The sequence below is a fragment of the Haemorhous mexicanus genome, chromosome 4 (assembly GCF_027477595.1).
Source record: "Haemorhous mexicanus isolate bHaeMex1 chromosome 4, bHaeMex1.pri, whole genome shotgun sequence".
In the NCBI taxonomy this organism is placed as follows: domain Eukaryota; kingdom Metazoa; phylum Chordata; class Aves; order Passeriformes; family Fringillidae; genus Haemorhous; species Haemorhous mexicanus.
This window is the reverse complement of record NC_082344.1, coordinates 67,037,515-67,056,405: the sequence shown is the minus strand read 5'-3', so window position 1 is coordinate 67,056,405 and position 18,891 is coordinate 67,037,515. Positions and strand designations below refer to the sequence as shown.

The 18,891-nt window shown below is 36.8% G+C and overlaps 2 protein-coding genes across 3 annotated transcripts in view; one reads left to right on the top strand and one right to left on the bottom strand.

Moving 5' to 3' along the window:
• Window positions 1–1,135: 1,135 nt before the first annotated feature.
• TRMT44 (tRNA methyltransferase 44 homolog) lies at window positions 1,136–18,799 on the bottom strand. The gene is made up of 11 exons (XM_059845249.1): window positions 18,397–18,799; window positions 16,010–16,127; window positions 14,963–15,182; window positions 13,313–13,381; window positions 11,009–11,116; window positions 9,537–9,608; window positions 6,784–6,890; window positions 5,967–6,150; window positions 4,923–5,313; window positions 3,980–4,096; window positions 1,136–1,583 (listed from the first exon to the last, which is right to left on the bottom strand). Exons 1-11 carry the CDS (start codon window positions 18,797–18,799, stop codon window positions 1,351–1,353), a joined length of 2,022 nt encoding a protein of 673 aa, XP_059701232.1. The 3' UTR covers window positions 1,136–1,350.
• The window catches only part of ACOX3 (acyl-CoA oxidase 3, pristanoyl), a 31,795-nt gene continuing 31,650 nt past the window's right edge, over window positions 18,747–18,891 (top strand). For both annotated transcript variants that reach the window (XR_009486311.1, XM_059845246.1), the window contains exon 1: window positions 18,747–18,887. The gene's annotated coding sequence lies outside the window, so the exon portion shown is untranslated. The remainder of the gene's footprint in view (window positions 18,888–18,891) is intronic.

Here is an 18,891-nt window from a genome sequence, read left to right as displayed (position 1 = left end):
CAGAAACCTCATAATCCTAATATTATTAAACAGATTTTCTACTTTTACTCCTTATTTTGAGTAAGGAGTAAATAAGAAAAGGCAAGGTTGGATGAGGCTTTGAGGAATCTGTCCCTGCCCATGGCAGGGAAGATGGAACTAGATGATCTTTAATGTTGCTTCCAACACAACTCCTTCTATGAATCTATGAAAGTGTGGCCTACAAACCCCTAAAAACCTACACCTACATCTGAAGGCTTCTACAGTCATTTCCCAGAAAGTTTTTCTTGCAAACCAATTACTTTGACTCAAAATAAAATGCAAGGAAAGGACTATGAAGGGTATTCTATAGTATTACTGCACAGTAACATGGAAAGAAAGCTATCAAGCCAGGAAGGAGTGAAATATCTCTCATTTCTGACTCCAAGACTCCCAAGAGCCACTATGAGTTATAAAAAAACCACAAATCCTCCTGTTGAGGAACACATTCAATGCAGGTAGCAAGGTGAGAAGCTGCAGTGTGAGCTGCAGGTTGAGCTCTGAGTGGTGGGAGCCCCAGGCAAGAGGCTGAGAAATGCCACCTTTGCATAGGAAAGGGCCTGGGGACCTGTGGCAGCACTGGACACTCAGAGAGGAGGCAGGAGCTGAGGACCCCCAGACTTTGTGTGCTGGGCCTATAAGAGTATAAAAGCCCAGGAGTTCCTTTGTACAAGGTCCCTCATCAGAGGCAGAAGCTTGAGCTGTTATTTTGTTGTTACACCAAGTTTAAATTATTTTAAGGATTGAGACATGTGAGACTGTGCTGTGGCAAGCCTGGGGCCAAGGAGTGAAGGAACCTTGTCTGACTGTATGAGTGTGGGGGGCATAGGGAGACAAGCAGGGCAACCCTGGGCTCACTGGAGCTGCCTGCTGCGAAGGGGCTTCAGCCCCAGCCCAGGTGCTGCAGGTGTGGCTGCCAGAGTGGCATGGCTGGACAGAGATGTTTACTTAACACTCTTTGAAAATGTGGAACAAAACAGGCTAATTTTCAGGGTTTGAAAATGCTGCATCATGTACTTTTGCTCTAATAAAGGATCATGAGGAGTTTCCCAGGAAATTAAGTTTTTAAACTTTTCTACTTATACAAATGCATACTAGACAAGCTGTGACAAATCCAAAAATATATATGTACTTTACTATACCTATTACCTGTTAATAAAAAAAATAAAGAATTAGAAATACAGGAGAACTTGTAAACCAACTGCAAAATAAGATGCACAGAAATGAGGAAAATCCCTCCATATTGTGCAGATGTTCACACATAAGGCAGTCCCAAAATCAATCATAGATTCTCTTATGTACATAAACCTAAACAAAAGTTGCAACATTTTATTATTGTATATGTTTTTTCTTTTTAATCATCTGAGACTGCCTTAGCTCCTCAGTCCCATGGGCATATGGGCAAGCTTCAGAAGGTAAAGAACAACCATCAGGATGATGAATGAAAAACCAACAGAGGCGTGTTTTGAATGCTTCAGCTGAAAGGCGGCGTTTCACTTCAGGTTTAGTTTTACTTGGTGGTTTCTTTTTTCTCCAGTCACGAATATGAACTCTCCCATCCAGAACTAAGATTTAAAAACAAACAAAAATCCAGCTGTTAATAGACAACCATGACAATTACACTGGAAAAAATTGTAGTGACATTCTGTGAATAAAAAACATTCTACAAATGGATCACTCAGGCAAAACCATCTGAGCCATTTGTAGAGAAACAGAAGGAAGTATACAACAAACCAAGACAATGCAGACACAGTACAAAGAAGACTTGATTTCCCTGAGAGATGTTTCACTGGCATGCTGAATAGTTTGAGGCACCTTTGCATCATCTTTGTAGAGGTTTGTTAGTTCATTTTAAATATAGCAGTTGGGATCATTCAGACTAAAATCATCTGAACTTAGACTGCAAGTTCTAAGAAGTTTCAACTTCAAGAACTGTAATTCTACCCATGTTTGTAACTTGATGATTCCACATCTAAAATGTGATTACCAGCAAGTGTCTTCTACTATTTTCACAGTTCACTGACCCAAAAACATACTGCACCAAGGACATGACAAGTCTAATCCTTCATGTGAACCAACACTGAATTATCATTGGTTAATAAGGATTCAGCACTTTGGGCTTTTCAAATTCATTTGCTGTGTTAGGACCACAAATTGCACATGCACACACTTCTGAATCTCTGTCAACTCCTTAAACGAGTAAACAAAACAGATGAAAGGAAATTAGCCAGAGAGGAAGAAAAAACAGACAAACAACAGTGAAAATGAAGAGGGAAGAATCTGCCACATTTAAGTTTCCAAGCTCTACTTTCATATTCTGCTTCAATCACACCTTATGTCTCAGACAATTGTAGCTTGGGATAGATAACCAGTATCACTCTACATTCTGATTATTGCTTTTCAAAAAGTAACAAGTCCAGTGAAAGCTGAATATCCCACAGTCTGCCCTGGATGAATTAATGTCTCCAGGTTTCCCTGCGATATACAGATCTGAACTCATACTAAGCCAATCAAGAAGCAATTTCAGCTGAGCTTTAAAATCCCTCACAAAAGAGGAAGAAAAATTAACAGCTATTTATTATCAAACATTGGTATCCTAGGGAAAATTTGTCTTGTATTGGACAAGATACCTGATCTAAAGAAACTGACACTGATCAGTTACTCTAAGACCCACTTTCTGTTTGGTGTGTGTGTGTACATCCATCCACTTCCATGTTTTAAAAGAAAAAAAAAAATCAGTAAAGATTTCAAAAGAGCTGTAGCTATGTTCTTCTCTGTCCTCCTGGGCAGGAGCAATATCCCTGGAGACCACCAGAAGTTTCTTGTTATGGTGACATGCTACTAAGGGAGGAATCACATGGTCTCTCCCCAGGCCATGACATAAATTACTGAGATGGTCTGACTTAATCTGTCTTTTCATCATAGGTAATGTGCACACAGCCTCCAAGCCAATTTAAAATGCTCATTCCATTTACAATGTAACACACTGCAAAACCTATTTCAGCTACTCTTAATGATAGGAAACCAAATTCAGACACATAAAAATCTCCACATGACCAACTCTTTTTAATGGATGGTTATTCAGGAGGATTTTATCAGCCAAGTGTACACAAATCTTCAGTGGATGCTAAACTTGCTTAAGTTGACCACTGGCAACAAACAGGCTGCATACTCAGGATTATTTGCCATGGATTAGTTGATCAGTATTTCATAACATTACATAACACATTTTGAAATTTGAAACAGCTTTAATACTGATAAAACCTTGAAGATCTCATATTACTGCAAAGCTACATTTTAGTTTTGCAATCTTCACACCCACAAAAAAGCCCCAAAGCACAAATTAAACAAAGCACACTGTCACCACACATTACAACAGGGAAAAAAAACCCCAAACCCGAAAAACTGGTATAAACAAACCCAGCCAGCCATGGACACTTGTACCGAGTTCTTTCTGCCATGCTACCACAAGCTACACAGACACAAGCTTTACAAACACATCAAGCCTCACAATTATAGGTTCTTAAGGAGGCTAATTTTGTTTCATGTCAGCATTTACACTTTGGGGCTTGGTGCAGACTAAGCCTCAGTTAAATGCTTTAGTAAAATTGCTCTGCATTTGACAGCCTCAAAACCATCAGTACTTCATAGGAAGAAACAAAAATAAAAGGTCAAAGAATAGCATTAAATCAGCCACTTAAATTAAAGGCTGGTCTTTTCAGATACAGTCAGTGTAGAACATTTTGCTGATAGATGCCTTATCAATCTCAATTCATAAGAGCTTTACTAATAATATCTTGGAGCAATGGGCACATAAACAATATTCAGTTTTCCACAAAGATACAAAAAGCAGTTTAAAAACCACCACCATAGTAATTTTTCAGTTAATTTTAACTGCATAGAGAGGAGATAAAATCAATAATTAAGGAGAAAATAAAAACAAAACTCAAAACTCCTCTACCTTCAAATACTTGATGATTGTTCTTGAGTAGCGTCTGCAGGCCTCCATATTCACTTTTCAGCTTTTTTAAAATCTCTTTATCCAAGTGTTCCGCTACTTCTCTCAAGGAAAGGCTTTCTGCAATAAAAAAATTATAGAATTATTAAAAACTTTTCTATATAAAACCTTAACACAATTCATCTTCTATATAAGGTAATGATTATGAGCAGAATGTCAGAATTATCTACCAGGACTCCAACAACTTTTTTCTCACAATATGATGTATGGTACATATTTTATTTGCATATTGTAAAACAGCAGCTTTCATTTTACAGGACTCAGGTCAGAATTTCCACAGTAAGACACACTTTTTATTTGCTCTGCTTTTTATACAGTAGCATGTAACCCTCATTGCAACAAGCATTGTTTAAAAGCATGTAGTTAGAAGACTCAGTCAGTAACATATGACAAACTACAGTGAGTAAATGATAAAAACAGATGGAATAAAATGGAAAGATGGTAGTAGTGATAACTGACTGTTTATTCAATTAATAGCAGCTTAACATTCTTTTTGTTCCTAAAACTAAACTAAAAATTCCTAATCATGTTGTAATCTAATGACACTTCAAAGGACTTCTTATAAACTCTTACAGAATTATAACTATTATGTTAATATTCTAAACCATATTATTCTCCCCAGATAGGGCAGAGTTGTGGATTTATTTGGGTTTGGTTAATTAAAAATCGATTCTATAATCGCATTTAAGTGTAAACCAGGAAAAAAACTTACATCAACTTCAAAATATTCTTCTATGTGCAATAAAACATAATGGGGAAAAAAAACACCTTTGATTGCGATGTATTGTTCTCAGTGTTTCCTAAAAATCTGTTCACAAACTTGTAAATTTGCTGGAAAATATATGTTCTATCAGCTAAAGATAGTGTCAAGGAAAGATAACCTCACCTCCTTGATACCAGGTATTCATATTTCCACCCTGTTTATCAGAACATGATTTTTCAGGGGCTGCATTTAACAGCAAGTTTGCCACACTGAGAACCACTTCATCTACAAAGTCCCGAGGGAGGGAAGCACAATTTCTGACTTGTTCTACTTTTTCTCTGGGTTGAAATCCAGGCATCCAAATTGTACCAGCTGTCTCAGTCTCATCTTCAGGAGGTTCTGAGCCTGCTTCTTTGCACAGACCACCACAGGGATCTTCATGGTTAAATCCAACCCTTCTATCACACGTGGCCACAGCACAGGTCCGACGACTGTTAATAAACTCTGTTATCTGCTTGTCAATCAGAGCACGTTCTGCAGCTGGATAGGTCCTGCTTTTCCCAATAAAGCTGACCTATTTTGGCAGAAACAAGTAAATCACTATCAGAGTCCTGTACTTACACCCAGCCCCACAATCCCCACATGTTTATGCAGGTTTCTCACTAACTGCAATAAAATCCAGTATCAACTCAATGCTCTGTAACACCTTAGGGGTGTTTAATTCCAGACTTTGAATATTGGTGCCCCAGAAGCAATCCAGTAAACAAATCATAATCCATCATGCTATACAATCACACAGCAAAAATATTGCTCCTGACCCTCAGATTATTTAAAGCTGGACACCTCTTCCCACTCAGAACATTTCACTTTAAATTTCACTGGACAAGAAAAACAGCAAAATTAAGTACAAAAAAGTAAGACAGGCAGCTAGAAAAATTAAGGCAAAAAATAAGGTTTTTTAATTTCTCCATCAAATAGAGTGACATAAGAGAAAATCATGAAACATTTCATTTTTCCCTGGTTTTTTTTTAATAGGGACTATACCTATAACATTAAGAGTAGAACTCCCAAGAAAACAATGAATATTTTTAATCTCTTTTCAGAGCATACTGTATCAAGTAATGAAGTTGACTATAGTCTTATAACAATGAACAAACATCCATACACTTCAAACAGAACAGATTAAAAAAAAATAAAAGACAAAAGCCCTAAAGAGGCCAAAATTACCCTTTTTGTTGATGGAATTCTAAGGCAATCTTCTTCCACATGAAAGCCACATACAAATCCCACTTGGGCAACAAAATCAAGATATTCTCTGTACTGAGTTTTCTTGCTTTGTCTTCGGCTGTATTTTCCATGGAAATCAAAGAAGCAGCACGGCAGCACGAAGTAACAACATGAATAGGAAGACCTACAAGAAAGATAACAAACTGCTGAACAGTAAGTTATTTCAGAAAAACACAAAAATTTAACAAACAACCTATCAGATAAAAGCAACAATGGAATTTTTATTAAGCTACAGAACTTCATGCAATAATATTTATAACTTACTCTTACAACAAAAGATTAATTTAGTCACAAATACCATTTCACAAAGTATTTGATGCAGCAATCTACTTTGCCAACTTAGTTTGCAGAAGTAAAACAAAATTACTTTTGCTGGTTGTAAAGAGCAAAACAGCACAAGAGAAGGCAGAACCATTAGCTTATATTTAAAAGAAAAAAAAAACACAACAAAAAAACAATCAACAGCTTCACATATAAGGAATAAAAAACAGTTTTGGTTTTAGAATTTCAAAAGCAAAATGCTGCACTGAATTCTATGAGAAAGTAAATACTGCATCTGCACTTCTCCACAGAAACACTTTGTAAAAATAATCAACTTGCATCAAAAGCAGCCAGTCTTAAAAGAACAACAGGTGTAGAACCAAAGCTGACAGTCTATATAGGCAATTACTGGGGGGGGTTGCAGTGTTTGGGTTTTTTCTGCCTGTTTTTTTTTTTTAATTCCTTCCATCCCACTCCCCTCCCTCTGCAAAAATACCTAGCTGCAATTACAGGTATCCACGGCGTTAATTCATCTGAATGGTTTCCTATGAGCCAGTCAGTGTCTGGAAAGAGATGACTGTCACCTGGAATGATCGTAGCTTCCTAAAAAACAGAACAACACAGCTAGTGAATCCTATTACAGTTTTTTTTAAAGCATTTTATTTAAAGCACTAAGCAATAATATAAAGTAATACCAGCTGACAAATACAAGGTGAGTGAGCACCACACACACCAACGTTTTCCTCAGCAATTTTTTATAGCTACAGAGAAGTAATTATGCAACAAACACCCACAAAACATGGGTCAGAAAAACAGTGGAATAACAACTCTGATGAAGATATCTAGCATTTAAATATATATAAAAAAATATCATACACTAAATTATGATTTCTTGACAATCTCCTTCTGTCACTTGTATGCCTGAGCTCAGTTTTTCAGAAGGGCACTCAATTTTCTGTCTTGCAGCCTGCAGGACTCACACAGCAATTAATCAGAACACAGCTTTATTGTTATTTTCTCCTCCTTCACAGATGCTGCCCAAATCAAACCCTAGTATACAGAACACCACTCTTCACATGCTATCATTCACATATAATAACACAATAACAAACAAAAGAAATCCCAAATAAAACCTAGAGGATGAATTCTTCATGCAGGCTAATTCAAATGTTCTACAGTGGCTATAATGTTTGTGTCTCACAAATAAGTTTTCTCACTTTGACCTAAGTTCAGCAGAGAAAGTACTGAAAGATGTTAACACCATGCAAGTGGACACTCTTCCCTGAAAATGTGTATATTAATTAAAATAATTATTGGGCAAATTTGAAAAAAGTTTTAGTTTCGAATTTCAACAGTCCTTTAGGAAAAGTTCTGTAAATGACATCCATAATCTCTTTTTATATAGAAAAGATATGTTTTAAGAGCTTAAAATTCACATGTACATGCAAAGCAGTATCTGTATAGGAATTAAAGAATAAAATATAACAAAACCACTAATTAGGGAATTTCAGACTATCTAGGTTACTTTCAAAATCCCTCTTAAGGATCAATATGCTGATTGTTCTGTTAAAATTGTTCACTTTAAATACTACAGCTCATTTTTAGATATGTATAAACATTTCTAGATAATGAATGTAACAAGTTTTTTTGGCAGATTACTGGATGTTAAATTACCAAGCCTTTGGTAAGTGTTGTCTTAAGGTTCATTAAACACATTGCTCATACTCCACATTTCAGTTTTGATCATTCAATTTAGGCATAACATGAATTATCAGTGCCCCACTGCCCATTTTGACAGTCACCCCTAATCAAATTTGTATTCACCGTGTCTGACAGCAGTTTGGAAGCACAGAGTGCCACCTATTACATCCACTTAGGTTGTTAGAACTGTACTGAACCGCACAGGTGGCAACATCTACCCTGCAACTTGTGCTGAAAGCAAAGATCAAAACAAAATTAGCTTCAGGGGTAACAACAGGCTGTGAGCAGGTTCTTTTTTCTTCTGTGGCTATAGGAGCCTTGCAAAATCATTTCACCCTTCCTGCTCATAGTCTAACTCCTTTCAGCATCAATCACCACTTTCTTCAGCATATATTTTATTGTTTCTTTCTGGGCAGAAAAAGGAACATGTAACACAAAGATAAAGAGACAATGCTGTTCATCATGAGCAGATGTACTGATCATTCCTGTTGTACTTAATTCAGTACAACAGGAATGATGAAACACCACAGCTTGATGTTTTGGGTTGTTGAAGCTTTTCAGCGAGATCTGCTTGCAGACAGCAGTAAAGGAATATGGCAGTTTTGGCAACTTGTACCCAAAATGGCAGGGTGGCAAAGAGAAGGCTACACAACACTGAAATCTGTGACCTCCCATCTATGAAAACAGAGGTTCTTTCCTAATTTAATGAGTTAGCATCCTCATTGTTGAATGAACAATTCATAATCTGTTGAATGAACTTTAAACAACACTACTAGAAAATAATCACAGGTAGAAAATTATTTTACTATATTGGGAGCTGATAATTTTAACAGAAAAGAGTAAGAAATTTTAGACCTGAAGAACAAAAAATCAGGAACACCTCACATCCCAAGGGCAACTGCTCATTGGCACCACGCTTTAATGAGTATCAGATTATTAGATTTAATCAGTATCAGAATCAAAGTGAATGTTCCTGTGCTCAAATTGTTGATAAAAATGATAACATGAAACTTGAAATATAAGCCCTTTTGCAGATCATTTTCCTGTTCATTTTTGAAGGCTTTTATTGCAATTATTTAGGTTGGCTCCTTTGAGGTTCAACAAAAATTTTGTCCCCAAAACAGAACATAGCATTAGAAGGTCAGAATCACTTTAATGTATTTATCACAAATGAGTGGCTTTATTATCTTTTATGAACTAGTGGTGCAAATAAAGCTGCTTAATACTGATCATCTGGTAAAAAAGAAAGCTTGTTTCATGGTGTGCATGTCTGTACATCCAGTAAGAAATCATGCCAGTGGTTCTTGGCTGAGAAACAAGCAAGTTACAAACATGCAAGGGTACAATACAATATTTTTCTCATAATTCCATTTACAACTTCCTTCACCCCCAAGGGATATGGGTAGCAGCATAACAAACCCATGGGTCCCTTTAGACAACTGAGTGCAATCCAGTATGCTTCCTTACACTTGCATCAATACATCCTGAAACAAAGAACAAATGAATAAATGTACAGATCAGTAAGACTGACATACATTTGCATAATACCTCTAAGTGTGTCTCTGGTCCATACATGTCCCATATTTTTCTTCTCCTCACATCAATTCCTCGTCCTGGATGCTGAAATATTTGAACAAAAATATTCAATTTAAGTACTACTTTTTTCAGAAATTTCTAATAGGTTTAGTAAATGTACATACTAACTTCAATTATTTCATTCATGTTAAAATTTAGACACATAACAAAAACTAACTTTGCCATTTCAGCTGAATACTTTTATTCCCTTTCTTCCCTTTGAAATATGAAGGGAATAACTAGGAAACCTTAAGAATATATCTGATTCAAAATTCTACCTGGGCACACCCACTGAGACTGCTCTTGAAAATCTGTATCTCTACAAATGTAAAAACAGAGGTGTTGATTTTTGTTTTGTTTGTTTTTAAAATATCTAAACCTTTCACAAGTTGAGTACTACTGCAGCACCCACAGGGCTCAAAGAAAAATGTTACTCTAAGCAATCCTTAGTGGAGAACCACCTTTCAGCTACTGAAACCCAAACATTTTTTCCCTTGTCTGAATTAAAGGAAAGAGGAAATAGACTGGAAACTAAAGCAAAAAATGAAGAATGCATAATATTTGAAATTCAAGAATCTTGTGCAGAACTAAGAAAAATCAGTTTCTAGAAAAAGTCTCATAAAACTCTCATACATGATTTTTTTGACAGTCGATGTTTGTCAGCACTGAATGAATGACTGACTGATTGATTGAAAAATCCACACAGAAAACAGCAGCTTATGTTATACAAAAGTTTTCTGGCCACACAAGAATAGAAACGTTGTGCTAGGAGAACTTGGAACATTTCCCTACTCCTCCAGAGACATCTCTTTATCTAATAAGAGATATTAATTTCCTCTACACATTTCTCCATGTTCTCCCAAAAGTGGAAAATGCAATTTTCTGAATCAGACAGACCCAACTTCAATGGGTTTTGTTTAGTTTCACTGTTCTTTCATTGCTATTTCAGAAACTGTGCCTCAACAAACGGAATTATGCTGTTGCCACATTTTTACTCCAAAAAGTACAGTATGCTGTTAGGCATTTTTAATTAAGAAATCTCAGGACTGCTTTCAAAGATATAGAAAAACATTTTATGGCACCACAAGTAGAATTCAGTTTGGATAAATTAAGTTCATGAACACATCTTGTGAGAGAGAACCTATGTCAAAATTCCACATTCCTTTTTGCATAACTAAAGTACTCCATTACCTTTTCTTTTTCCTCTTAGTTTCTTACCTGAGAAAAAATAGCCCTGAATTTAAATTAAATACACTAATTAAGAGAAATAAATGAATGGTCTAATCCTCTGGTAGGATTTTCCGTTAGTAACCAGAGTGACAAAATCCTGTTTTAGTAACATGAATTAATTTATTTTGGCTATTTGCATGCCAGAAAAAAGGAAAGCATAACAAGAATACTGACATTAGTTTTTAATAAATATTTTAAAAAAGCATTCTATTTACCCCTTCATTGTTTAGAATATGAACCAGCAAACCATTTCCACATCCAAGATCTACAAATGACTGTTTCTTGGTCAACCCTTTTTCTTTTCTCTCTTCTTCCCAAAGAATCTAAGACAAGAAAACAAAACATATTAGACTTCTGCTCTCAAGTTTCCCTATAAGAAACCTTATCAAATGTTATTGGGGATGAAAGAGGAAACCTGGAAATGCAGATTTGACAGAAAACGTTCACTGCACTCACAGGTAAAATAAATTTAGAGAAAAAAAAGGAAAACCTAAAAAAAAAAAACAAACCAAAAAAAATAACAGAAATCCACTGTTTATAGAGTAAAACAAAAATTTATTTTGCAAAATGTCAATAGTTTTCTAAGTGCTAAGCACATCCTCCACTCTGTTTTGAGTAATCAGGAGTTGAAATTAATCAGGGCTTTACAACTCTGGGCTAGAATGAATATAAATGTAAATAAGTTGTTAAAACAATGGGTGCAAGAGAAGAACAGTGGAAAGCAAGGGAAGTACCAAGTAAATTTCATCAGTGTCTCTGCAAGAACACCACAGATGCATTTATATCCACTGCATTAAAGAAAGCTGGCAGAGAGCTGAAAATAAACCCCAAAATATTCTTTGCAATCACTTGGTGATATACTGGCACATGTAACATCCCTTTTACTGAACAAAGCAACAGTGTTACCTAGCAAGTTAACTGCCCCAAATTCTACACCAGCTGAGGGACCCCAAAGCTTTTAGTCAAATTCTTGTCCCTGATCTGTACATAAGTAGGTACTTTTAGACAGATATATAATATAATCCATAATTAATAAGTGGCTCTTTCTCTGCAGAGCATGGATTAACCTTTACCATTTTCCAACTCTTTTTCCTTCAATGAGAAGTTAGAGACCACACATTCATAACTCTGCATCTGATTTTTCCCTATAAAACCAGACTACCAAAAATCTTTAAGAGTATTTAACTATGAAAATCAGTATTTGTAACATTGTCAGTTTTGCTAGAAGGAAAGAAGCTGAAGATAAACATAGACTGCAAGTCTCATGGATTATGTTTTCAGATTTACCAATCATTGCACTTTGGCACTCCAGGCAGTATCCCAGAAATCCCAAATTACCTCCTTCACAGGTCCTACCTATCCTCCAATTCCTTCAGAGTTTTTCACAACACAACAGCTATGCCCTTGGCCATGCCCCTGGATAGTGGATGATCTCAGTATGATTGGAAAATAAAATGAGGTCACGTGCAGATGCCATTAACCCATAAAAACTTAACACTGGACCCACTTTTTCTTAGAAAATAATCTGTGTAATGTACTTCTTAACAATGACTTTCATACACCATCAAATAGATACCTGAACACTTTGCAGCAGGTTAGGTTATTAATACCATACTTTAAGTTTTCATTTAGATAAGCTGCATATTGAATGACTTAAATAACTTTCTGAAAACTACTTCTATATTAGTCAAAACATAATCACTGTAAACCAACATTCACATGCACAAAAATGTTATCACTGCAGAATTTTACTGTGGCTACAACTAAATTTCTAATTTTCAACACTGACTATTAAGATGGTGGTAAAAATGGTAAAGAGGAGTCCATTACATTGCTATTTCCATAAGCCAGTATCCAAGGTTCTAAGGGGTTAAACATTAACTAACAAATAAATTAGTCCTCAATGAGTATTGGAAATAAACTAACTTACTCAGAAATACTGTTTTAGGTAAGATGCTACAAGTATAGTTCAATGTAGACATGCTCTTACCACACCCTGGATAGAAAACAAAAATATGTGCCTGCCTTTTAAAAACCTAAAGTTTCTAAGAACTGCGGGTGGCAGAATTTTCATAGAATCTTAAGTAGATAGATGCTTGAGAAAACTTCACCAAACATTTATCTGCACTTCTAGAATCTGCAGTTGACCTTATTACACTTGAAAATGGGATTTGAGCTGAAATTTTATCAAGAAAAGGCATAGCTGTGAAAAACTTTAAGTTTTTTATTTGTTCATAGTATAAAATGAACAAGTAATAGAAAACTTTATAAAACAATCAATCCTAATCTCGAATTGATCCATCTTATCACTTCTACATTAATACTTTTGGCTTTTTCACTTAGAAATAAATAAATCTTGTGTATGTAGATGATAAATTTACTGTGAGAGAAGACTGCAAATCTTCATCATATTTGCACAAAGAAGTTTTTGTTTATCTCTAAAATGATCTTCTTTAGAGAGGTTCTATTATCAGAAAATATAACCTTACAGCATATTTTTAGGTAAAGAAGTTCCCTACCAGCAAGTAAGTGGCAATAGCAACATCTTCATAAACAAATTTCTCAGGATCTGTCACTTCAGGCCACACCTTCAGGAAAAAAAAAAATTGAACGAAAAAATAGATAAAAATTTATTTTCTGCATAATCTGAAACAACCTCAAAAATGCTCAGACACAGCAATTTGGATACTTATTCACTTTAGTAGGTTTCTGGACTTCACAGATTTTGAATTTTAATCTCATTTAAATACACCCACAGAATATAAAGACTGTTTGATTTCAACCAAACAATAAAGTTTCTAAGAACATTTTGGCTCCACATGCGCAGGTCACAAGTAAACAGCTGCATCTGTTCTGTAACCAACCATGTATCTTTTGCTTAACTTTCTCACAAGAAAAAAAAAAAAAATCTTATCTATACCTCTACAACACTGAGAACATGAACATTTGTAAATTCCTTTTCACAAGGGACAGACCTCGAATTATCCTGGTACAATAGAACATGAAGAATCAAAATCTGAAGTAGGAAGACAGAAAGTGCAAGTATTATCCCTAAGTGTTACTTTGTAAATGAAGAATTGAAACAAAAACTAAAATGCTCAACGGCAGCAATTCTACTGCAGAACTAAAGACTGATTCGTTGCCTTACCCAAAACTCTAATTCTCCTCTCCTATGTATCTTCCAGTTAGTACAGAAATATTAACAGTAAAACATTTCAGCATTTTCACTCTATGTTTTACAAAAGCATTTACCAATTTTTTTGTTTGCAGCTAAAGCCAAGTTTGCAAGAATACAGACATTATTTCATACAGCACTCAGCTGCTCTTCAGGATCTCCAGGATAAGAAAAAAAAAATTACAACGCTGCTCCTCTAATTCAAACACATATTAACATGGTATCCAAAGGTTTTGGAGAAGGAGGTGTTTTATTTATGCCTTATAAAATGTGGATGACTATTTATTCCATTGACCTACTGCTTCCTTTTTATCACAAGTGATACATCCTGCAAAATGCCTAATTCCTCCAAATATTTATTGGGAATTTGGCTCTAGATCCTGCTTTTACAATTAAGTTCTTCCAAGTACTGAACTATTCTATTCTCTATATATGCCAAAAAAACCCCAAAACACAAAACCAAAAAACATGCATTATAATTCAATTGCCTCTTTTATTTAAAAAAATGTTAATTTATTGAAAGAAGCAGCTTCATTACACAAAGTAAAAGAAAAAAAAAAGGAAGGATAACTATTGTAAATCAATGGCAACTCCGACATTGGTGAGGGGAGAGAAAATGATGCATCTGACTCCATCATCAGAAGGCTAATGAATTACTTTATTATACTATGTACATTGTATCTAAAGAGAATCTGCCAGGCACTCACTCTTGCTCACAACTGCACAGAACAGCACTCATCTGTCCTTCTCTCGTGACTGTCCTGTGACAGTCCCACACACACACACTTCTTGGCCCTGATAGGCCAAGGGAACAAAACAACTTCACTTTGGGTAAACAATCTCCATATTGCATTCTACTTTAGCACAACACAGGCACAGCAAGCAAGATAAGAATAGTGTTTTCCTTCTTCTCTGCTCGTCTCACAGTTTCTCTCTGTTCAGAGAGCATGTGGATACCACAGGTAACATTACTGCATTTATTGCTTAAGCTTACCTTTACCATCTCTTTGTACTTTTCTTTGAGGTCCTGATAAACCTTGCTGTATTTTGCTACTGAAATGAGTGAGAGTGTACTTTTAAACTCACTGGGCTTTTGCTCCACAGACCATTTAGCCAGTTTGGACAAAAGTTCATTTCCAAGCCATGCTAGTTTGGGGTACACAATTCCATCTGAAAACCAATCTTCTGGAAATGGAGCTACAACAGATACAGACCTTAAAAACAGACAAAGAAACAAACTAACTTAGTATAAATAGAAAGAGAAAACAAGGATGAAGTGGAGAAAACCAGCAGATCAGAGATCTAAAACTAGACTGGAGAATAAGTAAATATGTAGCGAAACACAATGGTAAAATAAACCAGTGAAATTACTGAATAATGGAACAGTTTTCCCTGAATTTTGTTAACTCACTATCTCTCAATTCAAATACAGTACAAAAGAGTCCATGCTTCATTTAACACAATAAATGAGGACTCAGAGATGATGAGCAACCTGATCTCACAAGATAGCCAAACACTAAACAGTGAAAGTCAACTTTTCAAATTCCTGAAAAATAACAGGCAAATTAAAAGAAAAATAAATCCATTGTCACAACTCATTATTTCATCATCTCTAACTTTATTCAGATTTTATTAGAGTATCCCCAGATGCTCAGGACCAAACTGAATGGTCTACATTTCAATGACTAAAGCTCAGGCATTTACAGCAACTCTGGTTTGATCCTCATCCTCACTAACACCCACAGACCCATTCTCACAGGCACTGCTACATCCTCCTGATCAGAAGAGGCATATTTTTTCTAGACCACACATGGCTACAGTCAATGCTCACATTCAAAGGTGAAACAGATTTGTTTTATGTTATTCTGGGTATTGTAGATGTTTCTTTTTAGAGAACTGTGCACTCCTATCACACCACTACTGTAATTAACTAATCAAGCAGAAAACTATAAAATCTAAATTGCCTACATACCAATATTAAACCATTGTGTGACTCTTGCAATAACTTACTGTTTGCTTCCTCTCTCACTCCCACACTTACCATTCCTCATCTTTTATGTGTTTAAGTTGAATTTGATAAATATTGCACTTTTTAACCAGGTATTTCCCTTCACTGTTTTCCTCCAAAGGCAGAAAGGTCACAGTTCCATTGTAAACATCTGAAAAGATAAAATAAGGGTTTATTATTATTGTCTGTAATGTCTGTATTCTTGCAAATTTGGCTCTAGCTGCAAATAAGGGGTTATTATTCCACGGTGCAACCCACCCTGGTTAGCACCAAAATGAACTTCTGCCTGCAAACCAGCGAGGCAAGATCTAAGACAACAGAGAAAGGAGCACAATGCCAGGAATAGATCTGTTTCTTGGTGTTCCTGACATCTGAAACTACTGGATGATTTCAATTCTCCAAATTTAGCATTCTATGGCATGATGCTTCCAAAAAATTTAGGGCTGACCAGGAGTATTCATTTTTCATCACACCTATTTTAATAAAGTAAAAACTAAACAATAAGATTTTTCTAGTATACAAATATCCCACAGCAAATCCAGAGTCCTGGGAAGCAGGTGTATATGCAAAATTACTTCTGCTAAAAATTAAAAAATCTTTTGAGATATGGCTTACCATATGGCGACTTCTTCAGAATAATTTCTTAAATTCTCAGTTTTTAAAATGTTTTTTTAATTACCATCAAAACAAATGTTCTTGCAAGTAAAAACGCTACACTGGCTACATAATCAATTTTCAATGGACTCCAAAATTTTCTGAGTTAGACAAGAAAGCAAGACTTGATATTTACTCTCTTACTAATTAATTCTATCTCGTCCCATCCTTAGCAATTCCACTTCTAATATTTTTAACTGTAAAAAAAATAACTTAAAAAAAAATCTCCTGGGCTTTTTCTTAGAGATACACTTTATAGATGCAGCTCAGAAGCATCTTCTCTTAGCATCAAAAGAAAAAATAAATCAAAACTGCAACATAAATTTTTTTTTTTAAAGGCACCAATTTTCTGAAGGCATCAGGTAAGAATCAAAGGCCTCATGAACATCCCAAGTGTGGCCCACAAATGACTATGTCTTTGAATTGTAAGTCGAGCAGTTTCTGGAATTCTGATTCTTTCCAAAACATTACTACTAGAATTTAATTAATATCAACATTTTTCCAAAATTTATCTTAAAAAGGGTGTCAAGTTCTACCCTATGCAAGTTTATTTATATTAGCAGGATTTATTGGAGCATATTACCATCACACAGTATAAAAAAACACAGCAAAGCAAAACAAGAAACAAAAAACCACACACACACAAAAACAACAATTTAAAAAAATCAAACAAAAAACCAAGTTGAGATTCTTTCTTAATGCGAAAAATGCTAATCACTTGCTTTTAAAATTTTAAAAGTTTAATAGTAATTAAATGGTTATAAAAATAGCAATATAATTAGAGTAATAATAATTTGGTTAATTTGGATTAGGACAATATGAGACAACAGAAACAAAGAGTTACAGACATCTGGGTACCTTTTTCTGGGCAACATAAGCCCAAAAAAGGACACTTGTTAACAGAGGATCAATTCTTAAAAACAATAATTTGTTGCATATTTATACACAGCATACATGATGCATAAATTCCATTCAAACAGAGGATTCTGTCTGGTCAGCATCAACTTTTTCCTCTTAATCTTAACGGTGTCTTCATGGTTGAGCAAGGTGGGAAGAAGTTCGTTTCTTCTGATAAGAGAGCAATAAATTCTCTTTCTCTGAAAGATTTAAGTGTCTTATGGCTGCTATTTCACTGCAAATCCTTTATTTAAAGAAAAGTATCTTACATAGCATAGTTTCTATTTTAACATTATGCTATAACTTAAAACTATACTTAACACACTACAAAAAATTAATACGGCATAACTTTCTAACATAACACATATAATATTCATTTTAATATTTGCGAAAAACTAATCATAAAATACGCATTTTTCACATTAAGCAATACTAAACATGAAGAAAGTCGATACAGACACTTCTACTTGGCCAGGCAGGTGCCACAGCTGCCTACCCTGCTCAGTAATTCCGCATTTCCCAACACTACAGTCAGTCCTGGCAAAGCTGTCATTAGGTCCGCGCTACGAGCGTGGGCAGCTTACTCACGGCAGGAGCCCCTGAGTGTCACAGCTCCCTGGCCTCTGTAATTTGTATTTCAACTGCTGAAACTTCAATGCTTCCTGGCGCAACAACGAAAGGCAAAAATGAAGCCTAAGCACACGATCGGGACAAAAGTCCCTCCTCGTTGCCACAAACAGGGGAGAAAAAAGGGCGTTTCTCTCATCTGCGAGACAATCCCTGAGGGGACAGGTGCGAGAGTGCCCCGGCCCCTCACAGCCGCGCTCCGGGCCCGGCCTCCCGCCGCCCCCAGCGCCGGCCCCGCTCACCTTGCACCGCCAGCTCCCGGGCCGGGGGCGCGGCGGGGCGGCCCCGGGGCAGCAGCGTCCTCAGCACGGCGCGGAGCTCGCCGGGCCCGCCCCAGGCCGTGAGGGGCGGCGGCAGAGCCAGCTGGCCCCGCACCTCCCTCCAGAGCCGGCCCAGCTCCGCGGCCCCCGCCGCTCGCCCCTCCTGCCCGCCGTCGTCCCCGCCTGTCCCCGCGGTGACGATGGACGGCGATATCTCCCCGCCCTCGCCGAGCGGCACCGTCCCCTCCGCCTGGACGGCGGCGCCGCTCAGTCGCCTGTTGGCCACCTGCGGCTTCTCCAGCCACACGCGCACGGCCGCCCAGAAGCCGTGGGGCAGCGCGGTGCCGCCGGGGTCCCGCACGGCCGCCGTCCCCACCGGCCCCATTCACCGCCCGCTGCCGCCGCGCCAGGAGGCGGAGCGCGTCGCGGGCTGCTCTCGTCAGTTCCCAAGGCGGAGACGGCGCCGGCCGCAGGTAC